Here is a 25,698-nt window from a genome sequence, read left to right on the forward strand (position 1 = left end):
ACGGATAACATATCTTTGAAAAGGGTCAACTCTGCATCTCTAAATTATTTAGGCGAGTCACCGGCCGCTGGAAACCGTTTTTAGCTCACATGTTTACACGTGGGCTAATGTCATAGCGATGTCTGTCTGTCTGTCCGTGTGTGTGTGTGTGTGTATGTTAGTATGTGTGTCTGTCTGTCTGTCTGTCTGTCTGTCTGTCTGTCTGTCTGTCTGTCTGTCTGTCTGTCTGTCTGTTTACACGATAACACAAAACCGCCTGAACAGATTCAAATCAGATTTGGTACACAGGTACCATATGCTACTTGCAAGGACTGATTTGATTTTGGTTAGTGTGGCTTGCCTATTAATGAAGTTATGCAATATCATTTTTTTCCGTACAATGGTTTCCCTATGGAGACGGTAATGACAGAGTAGACATATATCAAGAAATACTGCACAAAATTTCATGAAAGTTTACACGTGCACAGATGACGATCTCAGAACATTATGATGATGCTATGACTGTCATGTCAATTATCTGCTCATTTGCATATTTAATGAACTTTTGTTATTAGTGAGATAACTCTGAAATTCCTGCACCTTGAGGATACATGCAACAAATATTGATCTGATATATCTAATTATACTTAGGAGCATTGGGTGGTGTCAAGTTAATAAATAGCTCATTTGCATATTTACGAAGTTTTATAATTAGTCAAATAACTCGGATATAACTGGACAAAATTTGATGAATTCTGCTGCAGATACTGATCTGACAGATATCTAACTGTAGTATAAAGCACTTAATAGTGTCAAGTTAATTAAGGGTTCACTTGCATATTTAATGAACTTTGTAATTAGGTATATAACTCTGAAATTACAGCACCCAAGTCTGTGAAATCTGGTACAGATATTGATCTGATAAATCTTTTGGCAGTGTCAAGTTAACAAATAGCTCATTTGCATATTTTATGAAGTTTCGTAACTAGTCATATAACTCCGAAACTGTGATGAAACCGGCTGCAGATACTGATCTGACAGATAGCTAATTGTGGTGTAAATCATTTAGTTGTGTGGAGTTAAGTAAGGGTTCATTTGCATATTTAATGAACTTTGTAATTAGTGATATTACTCCAAAATTTCAGCATTACATTTGATGAAACTTGCTACGGATATTGATCTGATAAATATTTAATTGTACTGAGAAGCATTGGGCGTGTCCAGTTAATAATTAGCTCATTTACATATTGTTAAATAAAGTTCTGTAATTAGTGATTTAACTCTAAGAGTACCGCGCGAAAGTTGAGGAAACCTGCTACATATAATGATATAACAGATATCTGATCGTTCTTATTACACGCCTCACACGGGTGTCTGTTATATTGGTATGAATTTGGTTTATTGACAGGAATATTGAAAAACATAATACAGTAAATCCTCGTCAGAGATAGTTACTCTGGCAGTAGACCGTATGCACGTCTAGTCTTATCAGAAGTCTGTCTTCCACTCCGCGTCGTTTGCTTGGTTAGCGATTATCCTGAGGAGGTCTGCAAACTTATGTTGCGTAACATGTCCATGCTCGTTGATTTGTACCTTTTAATATGAGACAGGTCAAAGGTACAGTTTTTTTACACAACGTCAAAACAGTCAAAAAGTATGCAGTAATTCATGTCATACTGTATTATTTTATGCGTCCAGTAGTGTCTGATAAATGTCAATATATGTCGAGTCATCAGCAGTCAATTTCAATGCCTGATAACTAATTTTGTAATTTTGTCAAACTCAAAGTCATCCATTCAGTTGTCACATTAGTAGGTAAAGATGAGTAAATGCTAAACATTTCGAGTCTGTTTACTGACTATTAATGAATCTGTTTTAAAACACGAGAGCACATTCAGTTCATATCTGTTTTTTTCTAATTTTTTACGATCGCTTTGAAAACAGGAGAACAATATCAAAAGAAATATTGTATCGAACCCGATGGTTAAAAACCTCTTTAAAAAACTCCAATAGCCGGCTGCGCTACTTTTGATGGCAGTATCGCCTAATTCTGAGATTTGTATGATGATCGATTCACAGAACATTTGAGCCATCTGGTCGTTTGAGTGTTTAATACAAAGCAATATAAGATTTTGGTTTTTAAAATCGTTTGAGGCACCATTGTTTGGTGATTCTTCTAGGTATGTAAAACAGCGAAAGATTGCTGGTAGGTTGAAAGAATATGTTAACATTAGTCATTGAATCGTGTTACGAACTATATTTTCAATTAGCGGGTCGGACATTTCAGATTTCAATTAATACACGTACCAGCCTTTCAGTTCTGAATGTCCTTATAAACACTGCTTCAAACTAAATGGTAATACGTAGTGCTGAAAGATACCAAATGAAAAACGCCGGTGAGCAACGGCCCAAGTATTCTCGTAGAGTTGTTTACAACTTCAGATAATAGTCACAAGAACGTCGTACGCTTTATTGAGTGGCTATGGTAGAGTTAAGCTACTCTTTGAAGGTATGTGTACGATTTGGCAGTGTATCCCGTGTGTCGTCAATTATCATTATCGTAAATATAGATGTTAACTTAATGAATATTTAAATTTTCTTTGTTGTATTTGTAACAAGCTGCAGACATTTGCAAAGACTTGCAGACTTGCCTTCAGCTCGTCCAATACGTCACTCACTGAGCCCTCGTCCATACAGGGCCGTATTTTGTGAATAACCCTATATTATTGCCGGATTGTATGCGATGGAATTTTGCGTTTCACGTCGTTCAATCATTCAGATGGAAATGCCGCCCTTCTCCAAACTTTGAAAAATTAGGGTGACAGACTTTGGAATGCTAACTCTTGTATAACAATGACGAAATTTAATGAGAAGACATTTGTATTCGAGCATGGCAACAGTTTTTGATTTGAGAACTCTCATCATGTCGGATTCACTGAAACAGTGAGTATTCAACAACTTTTTCCTATGTCCATGTAGCACTTGTGCAAAAACAAGCGAATCCAGTGGCCTTAGGTGAATCAATAAATGCGTTTTTCACCAAGCTGAAAGGTTGAAAGATGCGTCTGTCACTTTGGGACGAGCTAGATAAATGCAGTCAAACCCAGCTGGGCATAGAAATTTGCCATAGTATGACTTTGTTCTGGAGACGACCGGCCATGCCGTGGAACTTTGCAACAAAGTTTCAATATCTGAACTGACGTACTTGAATGACAGGCAAGGGAAACGATGGGCAATAAAAACGCATTCTCGTTGCATTTTGATAATAATGTATCAATCACAATGACACGGAAATTACGCCTCCTCCCAACAGCAGGGCCATGGTATATTTTTAGCCCTGCTACAGTATGTCTTAGTGCTGATAAAAGGCCATATTGTTTTCATGTTGTCATGGCGACTTTTAAAATTTGCATACAACTCTGATAGTGAAACGTGTTCATAGGTCGCAAAACTCCCACTGTCGTTCATTATACCTGTTTCCTTGGGTATGAAGGTGTGCAAGTATACACATCAAAAGACTAGAAAATTCACTTCATGGGCAGATCTTGTAAAATAGCCCTCTCTTGTCTGGTTAACGAAAGAAGATACCCCTGATCTAGAATATGCATGGAATACCAGCCGCTGGGCAACCAACTTCAGAAAATGGTAGCCCAAGTGGACTACCAGGGAAAAAAAGTTAATTTTGAGCCCTGGGCAGTATTAAACATGAAACATTTAACTTGTAATATTTCCCCCTTGTCTTGGCCTGCTGGGTTTAACAAAATGTTTAAAGGTATACAGGGACCGTGTTCAAATTCGGCCATTGCTACCATGGGAAGGGGAGATCTAGCAAATCATAGAGTTTATGGGTTCACGCCAGGTCACACAAAAAGTAATGTACCACTACATGGCCATAATTTTACTTAAGTTAAATAATCAGAAATACTTTGTCTTCATTATTCTTCCTGGAATGAGGCAAAGAAATCAAAATAAATCATTATAAATGAACATTAATACGTCGTTAATTATAAATCTATAAAATAAATAAGTACCAGTGAATTATGTTTTAAATAAAACGAAAAAACTGTGCGCTACTGTTCCTGCTTGTGATAAATAATGGTACATTGGGTGATACGGGGAATCGGGTTTGGATACTAGTAGAATTAATTTTAGCACATAAAATTAATTTGAAAGCATAAACTTGATTTGATGAATGCATAATAAGTTAGTACTATACTATATAACACTCATTTGGAATGACTGCATGAAACAAAAATAGAAATGCAAGGAAAATTATTTCTGGTCTATATAAAATTAATTCAACACACTAAAATTAATGGAAAACAATTTTGACCAGAATGGCCCCAATATATATTATCTTTATTATGCTTCCTAGAATGAAGGCAAAGACATTACAATTATTGTTATTATAGAACAAACGTTAAAAGTTGTTACTCAGAAATCAATAAAATAAATAAAGAACAGTAAATTATGTTTTAACATAGATTTTCTCAAGGGTCTATGGTTTTAAATAAAAAAAAAACTGTGGTTACCAAAATGGTTACCATGGCGACGTAAAACAAAAATGAACATGGAGTTCATGCTGTGAGAAATACACTTAGGAGAACATTTGCATAGTAACTGGGATTACTTTTAATGGACTTTGGAAAAAAAATGACATTTTAAAATGCAAATAGATTACTAGGGAAACACAGGGTAGTAAAAATGGATATCATATTTTGTCTGTCTACCCCAAAATATCCCTTTAATATAATACTTCTGTTGATTACTCGATCTTTACACTGGATATTTTGTCTTTCTCACCCAAAATATCTCTTTGATATAACACATTCTGTTGATTACTGGATTTTAGGTGGAATCTTTGAAAAACTGGTAATTTGTACTCCTGAATGGTTGCCATGAAAACATCTCACATTACAATGAGTGTGATTTTTTTGGTGTGCTAACCAGAAAAACCCTTATTATCAATTTTTACATCAATCAATAGTTCTTTAATAGGAATTATGGAAAATGTAACATTTTCAATCCCAATATAGTTACCATGGGAACTCGAAACATTAAAATAAGTCTGGTTTTTGTGTTCTCTGATCCGAACTCCCCCACCAGATAATTTTCATATCAATCAAAGTAACTTTTCATGGGATATTAGAAAAACTGAAATTTAAACCCCTAAAATGGTTACCATGGAAACAGGGGCAGTGAATCGATATCACATTTGGTCTTTTCGACCAAAAATACCCTCATGGTGAAATTTTCACGGAAATTGAACCTATTATTATTCGCGTTATTATTTCTATATGATACTTATATTAATCATTATTATTATTAATAAGAATATTTTCATTGTGATTCGCATGTGCTACAACCAACGATGCAAGCACGTGATAATATTTTCCATACACATGGAATATTTACAAATTAAAATATTCAAAGGTATAGATGTTGAACAAAATGCTGAAACCTATAATTGAAAATTATGAATATTGTTAATTGCAAACATTTATACATCACAGCTCTTATTTATCAACACTCAAATGCTATAACTACATTTGTGAATTTTCAGGACATACTTATTACTACTGTCTCATATCACTAAAAAATCAATTCTAAATGAAACTGTCATCCGGGACACAAGTTGAGAATTTTATAGTCGGTTTTACAATTCGTCGTCAAGTTTACAGGCTAGATGAAGAAACAAGGGTCAATGTTAAGCTTTAAAACAATTCAGCATCATTCCAAGGGTACATTTATATTAAAAGTAATCATGAAAGGCGCCCTAAGAGAATAATTGATTACTATAAGTATTCTTTGGGTATGCCAATTGCTCTTTCTCGAAGAGCCAAAATAGACGCCAGATACAATTGTCTGCATGCGTGCAAGTGAACTTAGAAATTGACCAACATATTTGGCGAAATTTATGTGCTAGGATTTTCTTTGGAAACGTTTTTCGCGTTTTCAAAGTCGCGTCACCGTTATTTTTCTCGTTTTGTTTGATGGCGGTAACTAACTGAATATACAAAGCAGAACTATTCCCAGACACCCATCGGGCCAAAGAATTTGACAAAATGAAATGATCGAGAGGAAAAATCTTAGATGAAGTCTCTGAGAAGTCTCAACAATTCTAATCGTAATATCGTATAGTTTCTTGATCAATTGAAAACCCAGACGAGACCGAGAAAATAAACAATTTTAACTAGCAATAAACTGTAAGTCTTTATTATCTCAAATCACGCAGACAGGGTTATGTTTTATACTCTTCTAAAGAATTGCGATTTTTGCTAGCACATTGTTCATGTATTTAAATTCGGTTTCTCTTAAGCAAAACACGCATTTTGCTAGCCACTTAAAAGAGCATCACATTTTCCTGAAAACTGTCATGGCCAGGACAACAACTTTAGGCTATGGCTTACTAACTGTAAAATATCCGTTAGCTAGGCATTTTTTCGAAGAGTTGTGCAATCTGTTCATATGTTAAAACAAATTTATTCATTGACAAATATATACAATATCAATACCAACGATATGACATCTTTCTTCCATCTCAAGATTAGAATATTTGGCATATATTCAGGCAACTAGTAAGCAATCAGCTTCAAAGGCTCTACACATAGTGATGATATATTTGGTGCTGTGTATCCTTATTTTATTATCCGCTGATTGTTACCCGCTAAAGTCCTGTTTGAAATACAATAGCAAATTAGAACAGTGATGCGCTATTGTATGATCCAATACAAGTGACCTGGATGTGTCATCAACGCAAAGCGAATACGAGGACACGCTTTTGGGCGTTTTAATGTCGTTTGATGCGCACGTACAATCTTTGATTATTCTTCCTTATATATGAAAAAATATGATTGCCGGTAGGTTTTTTAACAATATTCTAACAGCAGTAATTTATTAAAATGTAATGCCATTAAAGCTGCATAGTTCTGTATTTGCAGATTTTAATTCATAAAACGGCCAGCCGTAATTTTTAGTGGCAGTAACTAAAATTGTGTAATGTATGATGAAATGGTAATCGCAAAGTAGATGAAACAATGCATTTCAAAAAGATTACCGATGGAAATCATTTAAGAAGGCATAAAAAGGAACGATGTTGTGATATAATCTGTGTGCAACTCATCAGTAATGTGACGTACTATACTGCTGAAATATTAACCGTGTAGAACAACCTTCGAGAGTGTGTCTACACATTTCGGAACAGTATGGTCTGCAGCAGAAGCTTAACAAGTCTTTATGTGGCACGCAATACAATCGTGTGACTAGGTAGTCAGCGATCCTATCTTGATGTTGTCGATATTTAATTCTTTGTCAAAGAAGGGACGAAAAATGCTGCTGCATTATTTCACGAAAGACCCAACATGAGCATGTATCTGACTTAAAGTGTTCAACCAAGGAAGCTCAATGTCATTTTTCCTGGCTTGATTGCATGCATCAATGTGTTAAATAATAACTTGAAATTACCGATTATCATCGAAGCTAGGGATGCTATAAAAATTAGGTATTTAGTTCACTAGTTCAGTAACGATATTACCCATGTCTGCTAATTATTATCAATTTTCTATTTTCAAATCAAACAATAAAACATTATACCGAGAAAATTGGTGTGTGATATCAGTGTTTTCTTGAGTTGTTTTCCATGGAATACGTATTGAAAGAAATTGCTACACTGTGATGACCATTGCATAATCTAGTGACTGACATTAGGAATATCATGACAATGTTGACAAAGTGTTCAAAATTTGTGATCACAATTCAAGTGCCTTTACCTGAGGCTAAGAAAAACAAAAAGTTTATTTCTCATCCTCGCGTGTGTCAATTCAGACCCGCCGCGTTAACCCTTTTTTTCTAAATAAAATAAAATGAACAAAATAAGTGCAAAAATACGCGACGATAGTGCGCCTCACGCGGTAGAATGGTTAAATTACTGTAGGCATTTAAAGCTCGAAATCGAAAATTTTATTTATAAACATACGGTTAAAACACGGATGGCGTCCATTTTGAATTTTAAATTTCAGTAAACCTTGAGTAACTTGTTTCTGTAGTACCAGATTTGCACGGTGAACCCCGATTTTTATTCTTTATTTTAAAGAGTGTGATTGAAAGATTCATTGAGAAAAGTTTGAGCAAACGTATGTCTTTCACTTTCTAGGCTCATACTACCTGAAGAGCCATGTTTATGTATGCATTCGATGTGATTCCATCAGGTATATGTTCAGTTCCCTTTTTTTAACTCTGTCATTGAAGTCAAATCCTGAATATCGTCAAGGATGCAAGGATGTACATCTCCCTTCAAACATTTTGTTTGTATGTTTAATGTTGTCGCATACAGTCTGTCCGCTGTACCAATTTAGGTTTCAGCTGATATCAAAGAGGGATGAGAATCTTAAAGCAAATGGGTTTGGTAATCGTAGCTGGTTAATACATGGCATCTCATGGTAGTCGTCCTTCGGATTGTTAAATATTATGCGACCGTGTCTAATTCAGCGCACGGCTAGTCCAACGTTTGATACTATTAGGATAAAAGCAAATTCTTCATCAAGGCAGCAGTGTAAAGATAGGCAATAGGCCTATATTTCCTGAGAATTTTGATCGACGAAGACTGATCAGAGGTAGTGCTGTCGGATAATGCTCATCCAGTCATAAATACTTCGATTGCATTCGCCACAATCATACGACCAAGTGTTAGAGATCAAACGCGATCCTTAATTTGCATAATACATGCTACGCACTGGTTTATGGTTTGAAGAGCAGAATCGTCGTCCATTGGATGAGACCGATCAGCATTGCCTTATCTTACCGTCAGTGGCGCTTTACCCCGACATTCACTGTTTCTTTCACTTTTTAGAAAAGGCAAATCAATGCCACTCACTCACTGTCCATTTGGACACAGCCCTTCTTAGCCTGATGCTATATATACTACAATTGCTGATATGACTCGGTTTACAAGGAACCTGGCTTTGGATCCGGAGCATACTGGGATATGTTTTTCGTTTAAGCTCCTCTAGACTGTAATGACTACTTCAACTTTCAAAAAAGTATCTTTTGATGTATTGATGCGATTCTTATGCGACGATGCCGATTTTGACCATTTTGTCAGTTCGTTTTCACCAGCTCTATGATCACCACCCTCGGTACGCCAAATCGGATATCAATTTGAACGAAAGAAAGCAAAACATACACATACAGAACACTAACCATCAAAACATGGTAACATCAACGTGTCTTTGAGAAATATTATCATACGGCCTTCTCACAGTATTTTCAAATATCACAACATCTACGATTTCATAACACAACAACAAGACATTCAGTTCAATGTTGTAGACATCTCTTTAATTTCTTTTTGTTGATTTAATTTGTGAACACACATACGCTGAAGGACGAGGCATGCAAAAAAAGATTGACCAGTGCTCAATATTTGTTATTTAAGGTTACCAATAAGTCGGCTTTTTTTGGTCTTCACTGTATTCATTTACTCAACTTTGACAAATTTGACAGATCGTATCATCTTTACAGACACTCACAGGCACCCATCAAAAATATAAATATCATCATAACCTGCTAACTTGACTGCGTAAAGAGGTAACTAGGAAATCGTAAAAAGAGTAGGTAATATTTGCAATAATAAATAAATAGATAAATAAATAACCAGTGGTAACTTTGCCGTCTTGATGCACGGACTCATCAGATGACTCATAGCTGTGAGAAGTTAAACCATCTCACTATAAAATTGCCATTAAATGAAATTAATACAATTAATACAAATGCAAATAGTAAGGAAAAAGCAATTGTGCCTGCACCAGTAGATGTAAGTTCCGGGAGACCAATATCCATTTGGTCTAACAAAGGCAATTTTACATTTGGTAGTAGGTGCATGTATTCTCATGTATGTTTGCAATGTCTTACGCCGCACCCAAAGCTATTTCATCAATCTGAGAAACCCGGTTGATAGAATGGGACAAAGAATAAGGAAAAAACATAACAAAACCTAACGTACAAGTGTGATTATTTTTTTCTTGCCCAAACAATTTATACTAACATTTTCTATTGCCTTCTGAATTGAAATGGCATGATTGTTTCATTAATTTATTACCATGTAATAATTACTCTTTGTGAAACATTAGCTTTAAACATTGAAAATTGTTGGATAAGGAACGGTTCCGATGTGTTCTGCAATACTCATCTTCTTCTTGGTAAATCTGCGAACGAATATTTTCAAAAGGACAAAATTCAGTTGTTTTGATAACAGCAATGTCCAACTTATAGATACAGCATTGCTTACATTCTTCCGAAAACTTGGTGATGATCTCCTGAGTTAACGTGACAGTCCATTCATTATGAAACACGTCAAACACTTGGATGAACAAAAAAAGTTACATTTGAAACATTTAAAAAAATGTCGATATTTATTCGCTCCGAATTAAAATGATTCTGTCATAAAATGCCATTACTGAGCCATTCGATTTAGTTATCTGCCTTTAACACAAAATGGAACAATAACTCACATTCCTTAACGATTAGTTCTTGTGCCCTTTCCAGTTGATCTTAAAGCCGGTACGTTGTCCACTTCCGTTTGTAGTGAAGATTACAGTGACCTTTCTGAAGTCGGTCTGCAGTGTGTCAGGAACAGTGGAACCCGTGAAAGTGCTGATCTCTTCGCCTTCTGGCCCAACTACATAAAGAAAGTCAGATCCATGTTCCAAGTCCAATGCCTCAAAGTCAAGCTCAATTCTCTAAATTCAAAATAAATCAATCGGTTAAAGTGTAAGCAATAAATAAGCAAAACGTCAATAACAATCGATTTGCTGCGTATTGTATGGAATTAATGTCAGTCGAATATATTTTGCAATGTTTCCTCGTTGTTATTGGGTTCATGTAGCTGATATTGAAACAACGAAAGTACTCAATGTCAAATATAACCTTACAAGTTTATGATCCCGAAATAACCTATTCAGAAAAGCTAAAGCGCTGTCAATTACTATTGCGTATTATTTTCACTACTTGGTTTCAGACTTTGTTATTATGAACTGATACATTTATTACTTTTGTTGGCAATGCAAGACGTGTGTCCGCCACTATTCAGCATTGCCACAGAAATTAAACGTATATTACATGATTTGTGGAAATCGAACAAAGTTTTAAGGTTGCGTTCATAAATAACGGCAAGGGCGCTGGAGGAATTCAGAGGGATTCGGAAACTTCGGAGGTAGTAGAGGGGAACTTGAACGTTTTGCTCTGCCTATAGGGGGCTTTAAAAATTTTGGTTCCCTTTTACTTTTCAAGATTCCAAGGTTTGGTAGATAACTCAATGAAAATTGAATAAAATTTAACTATGTCAAGATCTAGAACAATTTTGTCGCATTTCATCACGTTTATTACATTTTATTACTTTTACCTTGAAAACAAAAAAAAATTTATTAATTTTCGTAAAAAAACAAGTAAGCCTCTTATATATATATATATATATATCAAATACTTTCTTGCTGTCCCCTACAGCAATATTCAGTTTGTCGACAAAAGCGTGCATATATATATATATATATATATATATATATATATATATATATATATATATATATATATATATATATATATATATATATTAATTATATATATATATTAATTATATATATATATATATATATATATATATATATATATATATATATATATATATATATATATATATATATATATATATATATATATATATATACAACTGAGTTGATCAGGATAATCTAAAATATTACATTTCCACTACAAATTTGTTTCGTATAGGCTGCAGAGCCGCCTACACTCATCGGGTGGCTGTGATCGATATATGTGTGGTGTATGTATATATATATATATATATATATATATATATATATATATATATATATATATATATATATATATATATATATATATATATATATATATATATATATATATATATATATATATATATATATATATATATATATATATATATATATATATTTATAACCGTACACTCTGTGCCCAAGTTCAGAGGTTGCCATAAAGCCATTATGGTGATAACCGGGAGGGCACATTGTATACATTTTGTATATATATATATATATATATATATATATATATAATATATATATATATATATATATTATATATATATATATATATATATATATATATATATATATATATATATACATATATATATATATATATATATATATATATATATATAAATATTTATTTATTTATTAATATATTTATATTTATGTATGTATATATGCTTAAATATTGGGTAATAACTGAATACTGGACAGTTCAACATGCTGTAGAGAGTAGGACAAGAACGCAGTTGTATAAAATGAAACAAAATATTGTCAAAATTATCAAAGTAAATACAGCTACTGCACTGCTACTGCCTACATGCAGTGTCACGGCATACCGGCAGATAAAGAGATAGCTCTGACTAAAGTAGTTGAAGAAGAGTTTTGGTCATATGACGCTTATGACAGTGAAACATACTGGTACACAATATCAGGTCAGGGGTCCAACACATGGATGACCAGCAGACTTGACATTTACTAGGGACTTTTGAATTCTTGCATATGAGAATTATCAAATATTAAAGAAAAATGGGTCATCATGCTTCATTTTCTAAATTTTCATTCTCATCGTAAAATAACACAAAAGCAAACTTTGAACAGTAAAGACTCTAATTAAAATGGAAAAACAGTGTGACTAAATTGAATTATTTATTTTAAATAAATTTGCCATTATTACACCCAAAATTTCAGAGATTAAAATGTTTGTATGATGAAATATTTTAGCCTTCCTTTGTTGTCAATTTTGTAAAACTCTCATAAGTAGCGTCTAAGTCATATAATCTAATAGGTTTGAAAAAAGTACTTTTTGGCAGGTTACTGTGCTCAATTTTTCATAATTTGGCATCAATAAACAATTTGCATATTCTATCATGATCGTTATTTTATGTGCTCCGACCACAGTTGGATTAATAACTCAAGTCGGCGTAGACTGAAAAATCCGAACAGTCCATTGATGCATTTAAAACTTGCTGTAGGAATATGGATCTACAAACTACTAATTACAGGTAGTGTAAAACATATGCAAGCAGAACTGTCCCCAAAATATTTAGCTTGGTGATAATTGGGGAGGCGTGAAAATCATATTAATCATTTTGATGGGGGGGCTTGAAAATCTATTGAGGCTATTGAGGAGGGTCTGAAAATGATAAGATTTCAATCCCGATTCCTCCAGGCTCCCCTACCCACCGTTGTTTTGTGAACACAGCCTAACATAAAACTATTACATGTTCTTTTTGTTGTCGGAAAAATTGACCGTGAAAGTTTACAGTTTTCGCTGTTTTTAAACTTCAACATGTAGCTATAATGAGGGCTTCTGAATATAATCGTCACTATTTGCGTATCAAAATGTTTACCATTCACGTAAAGTTACTTGAGCTAACTTGACGAATGATGGACATGGTACATACACTTGTGAGTCTATAATATAAACAAACAAGTCATAGTTGACTTTGTGTCGCGTTTTTATCAGCTTTTCCGTCAGTGGACACACGATTATTTGGGTTTTTTATTCCCACTTACGTAGAAATCGTTGGTCGACATTCAAATTATTATCGTTTCTTGATATTTTAATTCCTTACACTGCAAAGCGTATCGTACACTTCTATCTCTATACTTACCCTTCTCGGTCCAGTGGTGATCGTAAACTCACAGTGTACATTGTTTTCATAGAGAGTTGCTCCGTCGTAATCCATTGATGAGAAACTTCCATGTCTGCCGGACAAATCGTGTGCACTGCCACATCCAGAATCGAATGTTGGTTGTTCAACAGGAGTTTCTGCATTGAATTCATATCACATGCTTCATGTCAATTGATTGCCGAAAATAATAAATTATTCTCCCAACCCTATATTTTTATTAAATGAGTAATTCTCATTTAAGCTTCGTCGGTATAGCATGAACATAGATAAATGAATCGCCGTTGGTTCATATTTTTGGAAACGATACCGTCTTTACGTTTATGTTTAGCTTAGCTTAGCTTAGTGGATAGGCACCGTTTCTTAGGACAGCACGTGAAAACTAAACGAAATTTCCTCAAATTTACAAAATAATTGATGTGACGAACATAGAGATCAAATTAAACAATCAAAGTTTATTTCTTTTGAAATGTCTTGTCCTATTTTAACTATCGCAAAATAGTTCAAATTGTGTTAAAACCAGGTATATACTTCGGAAGTTTAACGGTAACAAATAGTACTGAGTGTATATTAAATATTTAAAGTTTTTTTTCATTTAACAAAAGATAAACAACACAGGGATCATTGTTATTGTTTTGGGTGCGTGAAACAAATTATCCAAAATCCGGATGGATACATAGAGTTCAAAAAGGCAGGTATGTCATCGATTTACTGTCCGGGAGAAAAATTACATTTCCTATTTTCATGAAAAGAAGAAGACGGAAACAGTGAACCACAGACTGGGTCAAGGAAAGCAACAGCAAACCAACGTTTGGTAACGCTTTGAGAAAGTGAAGGGCTTTCCCCAAGGCGCATTCTTCATTAGTTATAATTTTCTCTTTTAACCCTTAGAAAGTGAAGGGCACTCACCAGGTGCCATCACTGAGACTTCACAAAGCGTGACAGGGTTGCCACGACCGGACTGGATGCTCACGTATCGACCGACGATTGGCGAGATACAATCGACCGGAGTGATCGTCTGCATGAGTCTTCGTGGGGTCAAGACTTCGCCACATTGATGGTGAATTTCGATGTTTTCCTCTGAACCAACTCTTACTGCTGTATTGACGAGTCCACCGGCTGTACAAAGAGAGAATATCGGTGAGGAGGCCAAGGGAAATTTGCTACATGTAGGCTACAGGATTAATGAGTAATGTTACGATGTTATGACTGCATAGACAGTTATACAACCTTCCCTATAGCAAGTTGTTACGGTACCCTAAACATAGAATTATGTACGGTTACGCATTTCTAACTAACTGGTGTATAATGAAAGCGTGATAAAGTCTTATATACTGGATCCCTGAACTCTGATTGCTCCTCACACAGATCCCTATACAAACGCTTGTCTTTTGGAATTCTGAGAGGAGAGGTTGATTGATCGATCTTCACCCAGTATTAGCCAAATTTTGTTACCTCTATAGTCAGCACAGTCGTCACAGTTACAATGGTCAGCAGTATTGCCACACCAACCAATCGACGAGCAGCATGGGAATTCACCGTTAGGATCGCACTGGCCGGGCTCACCACTAAAGTCTGGGTAATCGGCTCCACAACGTAAATCCGTTCTCCACTTTGCTTTGCTTGCTGTTTGCAAACGAAAAAGATTAAGCCCCGTCTATCTCTTGTGATAATACGATAGAATATGTCATATTTTCCAGAATACCCGCATGCTCCCCAAATGTTTACTTTCACAACAAATTTTAATGTGAGCTCCATAAGCTGTATATTTGGGCTATTTTTTCAGAACTTTGTTTTGTGTCTTCCCTACACTTTCTGCATTGAATCCCTAAACTGTAATTGAATGCCAAGTATTTAGCATATTAAAACAGCCTATATGAGTATAATCTCCATTGTTATTAGGAAAATTGTATTCAAGTCCGGACTAGAATTCATTTCAAACAATAATAAATAATGATCACTACAGACATACAAGCTGTGTTGACAAAAACATACTTGAAATTTCAGCATGACAAACAGAATAGGGCTAGACATAGTAGTGATATACAGAAGCAGAATACTGAAAAAGTCGCCACAAGTTACAGCTTATGTGGAAAAATCATATTATATTTTCAGTAACTGTATGTTACATTCTGTAAGTTATAATTTGTGCGCAAAGGAGTGTGGTGGATATGCCAAGTGAAATTACTGCACGTTTAGGAATCGATCGATGTTCTGTGGTGTTTCTGAACTTACTGTAGTCAATGCACGTGCCACAATTGCAGTGGTCATCCGTATTACCACACCAGCCTTGGGGGGAGCAACATGGGAAGATTCCACCAGGATCACATTCAGCCGGGCTTCCATCGTCGAGTGGATAATCGGGACCGCAACGCAAATCATCTCTCCACTTATTGGCTGGATGACAAAATTATGAAAGACACAAAGAATCTTTAATCTCTGTATTATTACATCTAATTTTTCTATAATCCTGCGATATCAAGGCTTAGAGTTTATATCCATTGCGTTCCATAACATGTAAGGTGGGCATTGGCAAATTAAATTATTTTAAATATTATGGAATTAGGGGTACGAAAGTGGACATGTATCATTCTTTTCCCACTTTTGATAATATTTTAGGGCACAAACATTGCAGAGCTCTTATGCGCAATTTTGACTTCAATATCCTGCATGTGCATGGAAAGTTTTATATGCTAATGACGCGTTACATATACGTCAAGGCAAGTGAAATGAGGTAAATTCAAGATAAAATAATGAGGCCTGCGAAACAAATACAATATATGTAAAACAGATTAGCTTACGTGGTCTCTTCAAGATAACTCTGTACACTTTATAGGCGTTACCAAGATCAACTTTCCACCACGTCTTGTCTTCGCTATCCAACATGGCGCAGGTCTGCGTATTTCCATCGTTTCCATAGGCAGGATCACTACCGGCACTGAGAGACGCAACGCCACCCAAGGCAACATTTGTCAGCTCGGGTTCTGCAAAGACATTGGGAATTCGTCACTATACGGCCATCCATGCTACCGCCTCAAGTATTTTCAACATGAGGTGATCGTGTATACCAATTCTATTATATAAATCTGATTTATGCGAACTTTGATTTACAAATGTCACTCCGCTAAAAGAAACAATTATTGAAACACAATGACAAAACTGTCAAAATTCACTTAGGCGAACTAAAAACGAACAATGATACAATTGACACGAAACAGGGAGTAAGGATAGCGATGATTTTCACCTTGTTCCTTTATTTGTTCGTAGAAATCGTGTTCGTCTTGGTCGTAACTGCCACATCCTCCACATCCACCAACGGGTGGTCTAGGCTGTTCATTTGGCTTGCTGTTTAGAACGATGGCCATACCACCCATCAAGTGATGTTCAATATGACAGTGTATGAACCACCAACCTTGAATAACACAAGTAATATTGTTTGACTGATTAAATTGAGACTTCAAATCAAATAGAAAAATACTTATATATTTTTACCACGGGGATAGATCTGCTGGAGGACAGGATTGTCCCAGAGGTTATCTGAAACCAAGCTTAGAGATGTATTCACCTTATTGATTAAGCTTATGCGTTGCGTCCTTGTGTGTATGTATGTACAATGTGTATGTATGTATGTATGTATGTATGTATGTATGTATGTATGTATGTATGTATGTATGTATGTATGTATGTATGTATGTATGTATGTACAATATGTATGTATGTATGTATGTATGTATGTATGTATGTATGTATGTATGTATGTATGTATGTATGTATGTATGTATGTATGTATGTATGTATGTATGTATGTATGTATGTGTGTGTGTGTGTGTGTGTGTGTGTATGTATGTATGTATGTATGTATGTATGTATGTATGTATGTATGTATGTATGTATGTATGTATGTATGTACAATATGTATGTATGTATGTATGTATGTATGTATGTATGTATGTATGTATGTATGTATGTATGTATGTATGTATGTATGTATGTATGTATGTATGTATGTATGTATGTATGTATGTATGTGTGTGTGTGTATGTATGTATGTATGTATGTATGTATGTATGTATGTATGTATGTATGTATGTATGTATGTATGTAGGTATGTATGTATGTGTGTGTATGTGTATGTATGTATGTATATGTATGTATGTATGTATGTGTGTGTGTGCGTGCGTGCGTGCGTGCATGTATGTGTGTGTGTGTGTGTGTGTGTGGATGGATTGGTGTATGTATGTATGGATGGATGGATGGATGGATGTATACATGCATATATCCATCCTTCATTACAGTCCAGTTGAAGTCATTAACTTCTCCATCGTTAGGTACCGCAGATTGCAAATTCCTATTGGAGAGGAAAATAACTGAAATACACAACACATGTGAGGAAATAATTTCATGAAAGAATTCCATGTACTGGGCAATTCAATAAATACATCCACGACTATAAATAATGAGAGAAATTCGATTGTTGAAGTAAACATTGAAAGATTCAACAGATTTTCACTTGCCTTTTTTAAAGTGCATATTTGACGTCTTTGTGAAAAGTTACAATACAGGAACGTCAATAAATTGCTGTAGAAATGAATTATGCTCTATCACAAATATGCGATACATGCTGATGTCAAGTACTGTAGTGTGCCACGTTTAGTAGAGTATTCATTTATAAGAAAGTAAAATACCTGGGTTATCAGCCTCTAGACGCACGATGACATATCCTCCAGAGGGCAGCAAAATAGTATCTTTTCTTGGAGGGTTGTAGAGGTTCATGGGAATGGAATCAGGATCCTCGTTCCAGGTATCATTTCTCCATCGAGGTTTATTACATGGCACTAATACGCTGTAGGAAATTCCAATACATTTCATTGAGACACATTCAATACATGCCAGGGCTTGATACTTATTTACACACATATATAAAATAGAAGGCCGAATTCTAAAGTTGAGTAGATCTTCATTGCCAGACAGTGCGACGCTTTCATACTCCAATATCTAGTCGCAATAGATAGTGCCAGACGAATTCTGTTTGATTTGCTGTCTCTTACCTGTTCAAGAAAGCTTTCTTTCATAATAATAACTCAGCTGGGTGTAACTATATATAGCACATTATATCTTTTTGACAGTCCTCTATCGACCTTGAGCCGAAGCAAACATGTGGAATAAGAGCTTTGCGATCTGATGTTCGTGTTTCTTATTATTGTTGGTTGTGATGAATAGGCCTAGTTATGATTTACGGGTTCGTCTGGCCTGCTAAATATCTTATACATCTTGCCGGCCACTCAGTAACATACAGGCACATACCAATACATATAAAGCCTAAAACTTATAATGATATCAAAGATGTGTTTCATATGCACTCAACGATCCCTGCTTAATGTGATTGAAACTTATTTTGTACAAATCCATTATACTGCAAAGGGAAACACGTTGCAAGACATCACATAAGCAATGCGCCCTCTATATTAGTAATCACAACTTATTCACTGACATTTAGTATTTCAAAATATGACTGTAGATAGAGTGCGTGCCTTAGAAAGTTTACAGTTCGTCATCACAAATAGGAAATGGTAATTTCAAAATTTATACTTAATTATATGCAATACGACTAGCGTTCTTATATGTATGATATTTCGATGTTTTTCGTGCGAAACTCCTTTTATTTGGATGTGTCTTGAAAATAAACCAACCTGTCGAGTGAACAGCATTCATTTTCATTTTCAGGGCAAGGGCAACACAGATCCTGGTTAGCTCTTACATATTCACCATCTTCGTCTTGTTCTGGAAATCCCATTTTTGTCACCAATGCACTGTGTCCATGGATGTGGATCGGATGAAGTGAGCCATTCTTAGAACCTCCAGACCCAACGCTTGAGAAGACAAACTGATAGTTATGCTCGGTTAGGGTGACATAGTTTGTACAGAGACACACGGTGTGGTGATCAGCAGCATCACATTCTGGTTCGCATTCGGTAAAAGTGGAAGTTGGGTCATATGGCGGTGCTGTCGGGAAGACGAACGATTTGCCATTGCATGCTGGTTTTGGTTTTTGTCCCGGCTTTGCTTTGCCCAGAGCCATACCACCTACACCCCCAAAAACAAAGTTCATAAAAATTTGGGCTTCTTTTGACACGTGGCTGGGTGTCGGATCTAAAGCCAGTTCCCTCGCAGATCGGGTCATATCAGCAATTGCAGTACATACAGCACCGGACCAAGAAGGATAGTGTCCAAACGGACAGTTGAGTGTTTGACAAGGGTTTGTCTCCTTGTTGCAATGACGCCATCTATCTGGTGGCAAAGTGTCGGTAAGAAAGACGCCACTTACGTCACCATAACGTAATACAGAAGCATTGGTGTCGTTAAATGGACGACAATTCTCTTCATCAAACCGCATGGTGTCAGCACGCACCTGGTATTCTGTATATTCGGGATCGCATTTGGCCTCTAATACAAAGTCATATCTTTCACCAGCAGATACAATAATGTAATCAAAATCTTTAGGATTGAGATCAAAACCATCGGATGTGATCACTTTCAACTTGTGATCATCGATCGAAATTCTGTATGAGTAAACCATCTGAGCACCTATTACACGGAAACGGTATCTGTAACCTGGCTTAATAGCATAGCCATAATATGGAGTGCGCTTTAGGGGGTCTTTTAGGTCATAGCGTCCATGACCGTTGACCAAACCAGATGTGTAGGGCATAGGACTGATTTCTACACCATCGAATTGACGAGCACCATCGAATCTGGTACCATTGATGAACCAACCACCAGCTTTGAAGAGTTTCTCGAACATGTGGTGAGATTCTTCATGTTGCCAGTCGGACACCATAATGATAAACTGATCATACTCTGGCAAATGTCGCTCATCGTGGAGATCAATGAGATTGAAGTCGTAATATTTCTGATTTGGTTCATCTTCTTCATAAATAATTAATGGCCCAGCCATTCCTTCCGTATATTGGACACCAGTATGAGAATGATACCAAAATGTTCCTATAATTAAAAGATACAAAAATCATTTCAAAGTAGAGTTCATACTGATTGCAGCCACGACAATATAGTTCTCAAACGTACATCACTACCCATCCAAACTCTTTCACATCTTTTTTGTTTTGTTTAGTCTTTGTTTGCGAACAAATATATCATAATATTTCAAATTGAAGTTTCAGTGCCGAATGCTCTTTAACTCGTACCTTAAATTGGTATTCTTTTTTAATACGAAACGGCTGTTGTAACGATTAGACGATTTGTAAAGTTGCTTAAAGGAAATACTTATGCTCGAATTGGTCTCTTCTATATAAAAATATGCGTACCTGGAGGAATTGCAGAGAAAGTATATACAAAAGTGCCACCTGGTGGAATAGGGCACTGCGTGATGTATGGTACGCCATCCATCCATGGAGTTTTGGTCTGATATACACCATGCCAATGCATCGTTGTTGAGTCTTGCATCATAGCATTATGTAATGTTATACGTACGATACTTCCATACTTCACCTACACAGTGATATCAGTTGGTGAAAGAGTCATTGAATGAGTATAAGTCCATAAGTGATCAGTTTGTTTCCGGTGACGCTTACATATTTTAGTGACTGTATTGCATGTACAAATGTTAGTACAGCTAGTTGGAATTAGGGAGTGTCTTTTTCCTCGTGCCTATATAAACTTTAAAACTTCCAGTCACAAGTATCATTTTGCTCAGGTTTCAGTTTGGATTATATGTATTGTTGAAGATCATTTGAAATCAACCTATTAATAATATACATACGTGCTAAGTACTTCAATTTCTCTCTCTCTCTCTTTCTCTCTCTCTCTCTCTCTCTCTCTCTCTCTCTCTCTCTCTCTCTCTCTCTCTCTCTCTCTCTCTCCAGGACAGTGGTGGTAACAAGGAACTCCGAGCTACAAATTTTGCGCTTTAATCTGGTTAAAATCTGCTAAAGACTTTAAGCTTCTGTTCAAACATCAATTTTCTTTAACCTGAGTGGACAGTTCTGCTGGTGGATATTTACTTGTCCCCGAGTCTGTCTGTTAGCTCAGTAAAAAGCTTCGTGCTTTTCCGATTACTATATGTGTGTGAACTGTGTCTGTGTGTTGTCTGCTCAACGCACACTGTGTTGCTCGCTCGCGCACAGAATTGTAACATCTAAGTCGGTTACTATGACCAACTCTTTTGGGCTGAAAGCGGTGGCCGACTGGTTTTGTGTGAGGCCTAGCAGCTAGGCGATGTTGCCTTGAGTGTGGGGGTTCTAATCCCGTTTAGGTTGTAGTAAAAATTTATATCAATCCCGTTTAGGTTGTAGTAAAAATTTATATCTCAATACTCACTCTAATTGCTGGCCCGGGTACAGCTCCATTTACGGAAATTATACGACGCTGTACGCCATCACATGAAAGTTTAACGTCACCTGATTTGTAAAGATAAATTTAATGATCAATTTTTCGCTGGGGAAAATCACGAATAATGCTCAAACGTTTGCGCTCATCATTTATCGTAATTGCACTGGTCATTTTGGAACGAATTCAGAGAAATTGGCAACTGCATGACATACAATGATATAAACTTTGTATCACACCTTGCGTTCCGGTAGAAAAATCCAAAGTCACTATTGAATCTTAAGGTAAGGATTACAAGCTTTACTGAAAACGTAGTTTATGTGCAAACTTCACAGGTAAATTCTTTTCTTTAAGTTGACATGTTGACCCTAAGCGGAGTATTTATTCATCTTGTCTGCCCTTTCGGGTGTGGTACTTACGAAATGATATCGCTTTATCCGTGCCAGCACAGTCAGGGTCGTCTATATAGCAAGCGACACATTCGACGGTATTGCCATCTGGGTCCTCACAGTCACTCACAATCGTATCGCCGTTATACGTCATACAGTAATCATGGGCGATTTCGAAATGGTACCGACAAACTTAGGAAAGAGAAACAGTAGCGGAGTTTGAGGACTATAGATGGTCATTCAAATTTGTTTTCATTCCATGATAAAGTAGTAATCTTTAGCTTTTTCTTTGTCCCTTTTAACGAATAACATTGAGACGTTTAGAGTGGTATAAATCATCTGAACTTTTGACCATGTAATATAACATTAAACTGGTCCAATAAACATTTTCATTCATGGTAATACATTAGCAAGTCCATGAGACGTTTGTAATTTACAACGTTAGGTAGGACCATCCTGAACCACTGATAGTTAGTGGTGGTACCAGGTGTCCGGAATGGGTGAGCGTACCCTGCTAGCATGCTACACCCGTCCGAAGGGGTTCCAAAATTTGTCTAAATTGCATGAAGTGATAATGTATATGAATCACTGTAATAAGTTAAAGCCGGGAATGCTGTCGTTAATCATTTGAGTGACCGAGGTGTTGTATTTGATCACAATGTTGTTATATCTACCATAGATCTTTTTGAATGCCGTCACAAGTACTTTTTGTGTGTAATTATTTTGCTGGTTTTTAAAATTATATCAATAGCTTTTATGAAAAAAAGTCAAAACAGACGTATATACTAAAAGTCTGTATTACTTGCAACTATTGTCATATTTACATATAATGTAAATGTATGTTACAACCTATACGGGCCACCATTAGTTATATAAAGTTGATACTTTAATAGCCTATTTAAATGTATTAGCACCTTATACAGTAGTATTTGCCTGACATATTTCAGTGTTTAAAGACACGTACAGCTATATTCAGGGCATACCGAAATGTTGTCTTCGTCAACTAAACGGCCATTTTGTAATGTTGCATTTTACAAACGCACAAATTACGAAGACCTATTCTCTGAAGAGTACGTGCCATATGACTTCAAGTTAAGATTAGGAACAGAAAATTTTGCACACCGATCGTATATGGATGCCCCGTATTTAATCATCATGACGAAAAGATTCATTGTAATTTCGAGAGTTCTTAATAGAGCAGACACTTGCCTATACGACTGTCGTCGAGTTCAGGAACATACTCAGTTTCACAATATCCCTCATCTTCGAAGATCGCCTGTAAATTTAAAGAAAATTCGCGGCACTGATATTTCTATGCAAGACAGAACAAACGTCAAATATTTTCCAGGAGTGAGGCATTTCTCTCTTAACGGCAAATTAAAGGAAAGCATATCGCTATAACTTTGCAGAAACAATTCATCGTTTTCCTTTTATAAAGCTTATACAGTTCTTTCTTCCATTTCCCATTCCTACGTTTAAACAAAATGTTAGCCTTGTCCACATAACACGGCAGGTACAGTATGTAGTTATATTGAATAAGAGTACATGGATTAATGTCCGAACTAGAATTCACTTGTCTACAATAATGTTGAACATTACACTAAAGCAGGCAGCGATGACAAGTGGAACACTGGGAAATCAAAGAAACAGAAACAGCTAAAGAACAGCTACTTCGACTTGAAGTTCATGATTTTATCGCCAAATTTTGTCTTGATATCATGCCCACCCTCTGGAAGCATGGTAGTTTCTCCGGCTGCCAATGTTCCAACTAAAATAAGCGATTTACGTACCTGAGATAAGGAAAGAAGTCCTAGGATCGAGAACACCAGTAATGCCATGATCCAGAGTCAGCTGTCCTATTGCAAAAAGCTTTATGTCGCGTCGTTCTCGTTTACGAAGATCTTTTATACACTTTGACATGTATCGTGAATGTCACATCATATAGTTAATCAGTATTTTTTTTATTCTTAATATCCGGCTGCGTTGGCGAATCATTTCTAATTTTTACGAACTTTTATTTACATTAGTACCATGTTTTTCGTATTTACTTTATTCAGATATTAATATTTCGTGAAAATCTTTTACCATTAAAATTCACTTACAATGGATTTGTGGGTGGAAGGCACGTTTGGAACAATGCATAGTTTTTACAGGTACATGCATTTTTTACAAATAACAAATCCTGTGACAAGTTAATTTGGATTTGTCATTTTTTGGTAACCAACAGTTGTAATATGGAGAAGAATTGACCTTCATATTTCGACGATTTGACATTTCAGACAAATCCTTAGCCATTTCATTTGCAGATTCGACTACTTTCAGGAACAAGGGTATGACTCTTATTAATTGCTGTTTTAGTACATACTTCACATCACAGTATACTGTTGAGGGGGCAAAGAACTTGAAACGTCATACACGGTAAAGTTGGTGGAACCGCAACGTATTGTTGATTTGAATTCCATGATGGCCAACGAGTCGGGAAGATCAAGTTTGTTTTGACCGATGTAGCGTAAAAACGAAAAAAAACAACAAAAAATGTTGGGAAAATAAATATTTTTTGTCAGATTGATAAATGGGACCAGCAAGAAGAGTGACAAGCTACTACTACACCACGTTGATGTAGAATGTCTACAGTTCCTCATGAAAACACCGACGTAACAACTCTGGCAAGTACTGTTTTATGCTTCATCCGCCAGTCGAATGCTCGAGGGTGAGTGCGAAGGCATTAGGCTAAACATTCTCAGTGCACTAGCAATGGCTGAAGCGACTGGAGACAGTCCACGGCGATATGGGACACAGCGAGTTGTTTAATCACTTGGTATGGGCAAGTTTATCTCAGGCTCTCAAGGTACAAGGGGTCTATTGAATCTTTCGGTATTGTTTGTACCATGACACGAGCATGGCTTGGTTGCTACATCAGTCATATCGTCTCGTCTCAGTTTAGCCTCATTGGTATCAGGATAAAGTATTTTGCGCTTTAAATGCAATTTAGATGACTACTCAATGAAAAGTTTTGTGTCTGTTTCTGATCGTAGTTAGAAGGCCGAAAACTCGGTGTGTGGCAAGTTCAGACGTATTACAAAGTGACGTATAGGCCAACACCGATAGTTCCATGTTATTAGCAAAGGGATGTTTACTCGGGCAGGGTCCTTCCCTTGGAGCAATATAATATGCAATGTTGACCTAAGCAACCTGTGCGGACCAAACGATGTGTGATGTGAAGCGGGAGGTAATCGATTATTCAATTGAGCAAAAAAATCACTGAAATCC

At 36.0% G+C, this 25,698-nt stretch overlaps 1 protein-coding gene across 1 annotated transcript; it reads right to left on the bottom strand.

Annotated features, from left to right (window-relative positions):
- Positions 1-9,293: 9,293 nt before the first annotated feature.
- LOC139123190 (uncharacterized) lies at positions 9,294-24,304 on the bottom strand. The gene is made up of 15 exons (XM_070689288.1): positions 24,219-24,304; positions 23,638-23,704; positions 22,459-22,620; positions 22,031-22,110; positions 21,019-21,202; positions 19,387-20,698; positions 18,382-18,539; positions 16,941-17,108; positions 16,498-16,680; positions 15,932-16,093; positions 15,152-15,322; positions 14,606-14,815; positions 13,679-13,836; positions 10,488-10,715; positions 9,294-10,181 (listed from the first exon to the last, which is right to left on the bottom strand). Exons 1-14 carry the CDS (start codon positions 24,264-24,266, stop codon positions 10,500-10,502), a joined length of 3,279 nt encoding a protein of 1,092 aa, XP_070545389.1. The 5' UTR covers positions 24,267-24,304; the 3' UTR covers positions 9,294-10,181; positions 10,488-10,499.
- Positions 24,305-25,698: the final 1,394 nt, after the last annotated feature.

Source organism: Ptychodera flava, chromosome 22, assembly GCF_041260155.1.
Source record: "Ptychodera flava strain L36383 chromosome 22, AS_Pfla_20210202, whole genome shotgun sequence".
NCBI classification, from domain to species: domain Eukaryota; kingdom Metazoa; phylum Hemichordata; class Enteropneusta; family Ptychoderidae; genus Ptychodera; species Ptychodera flava.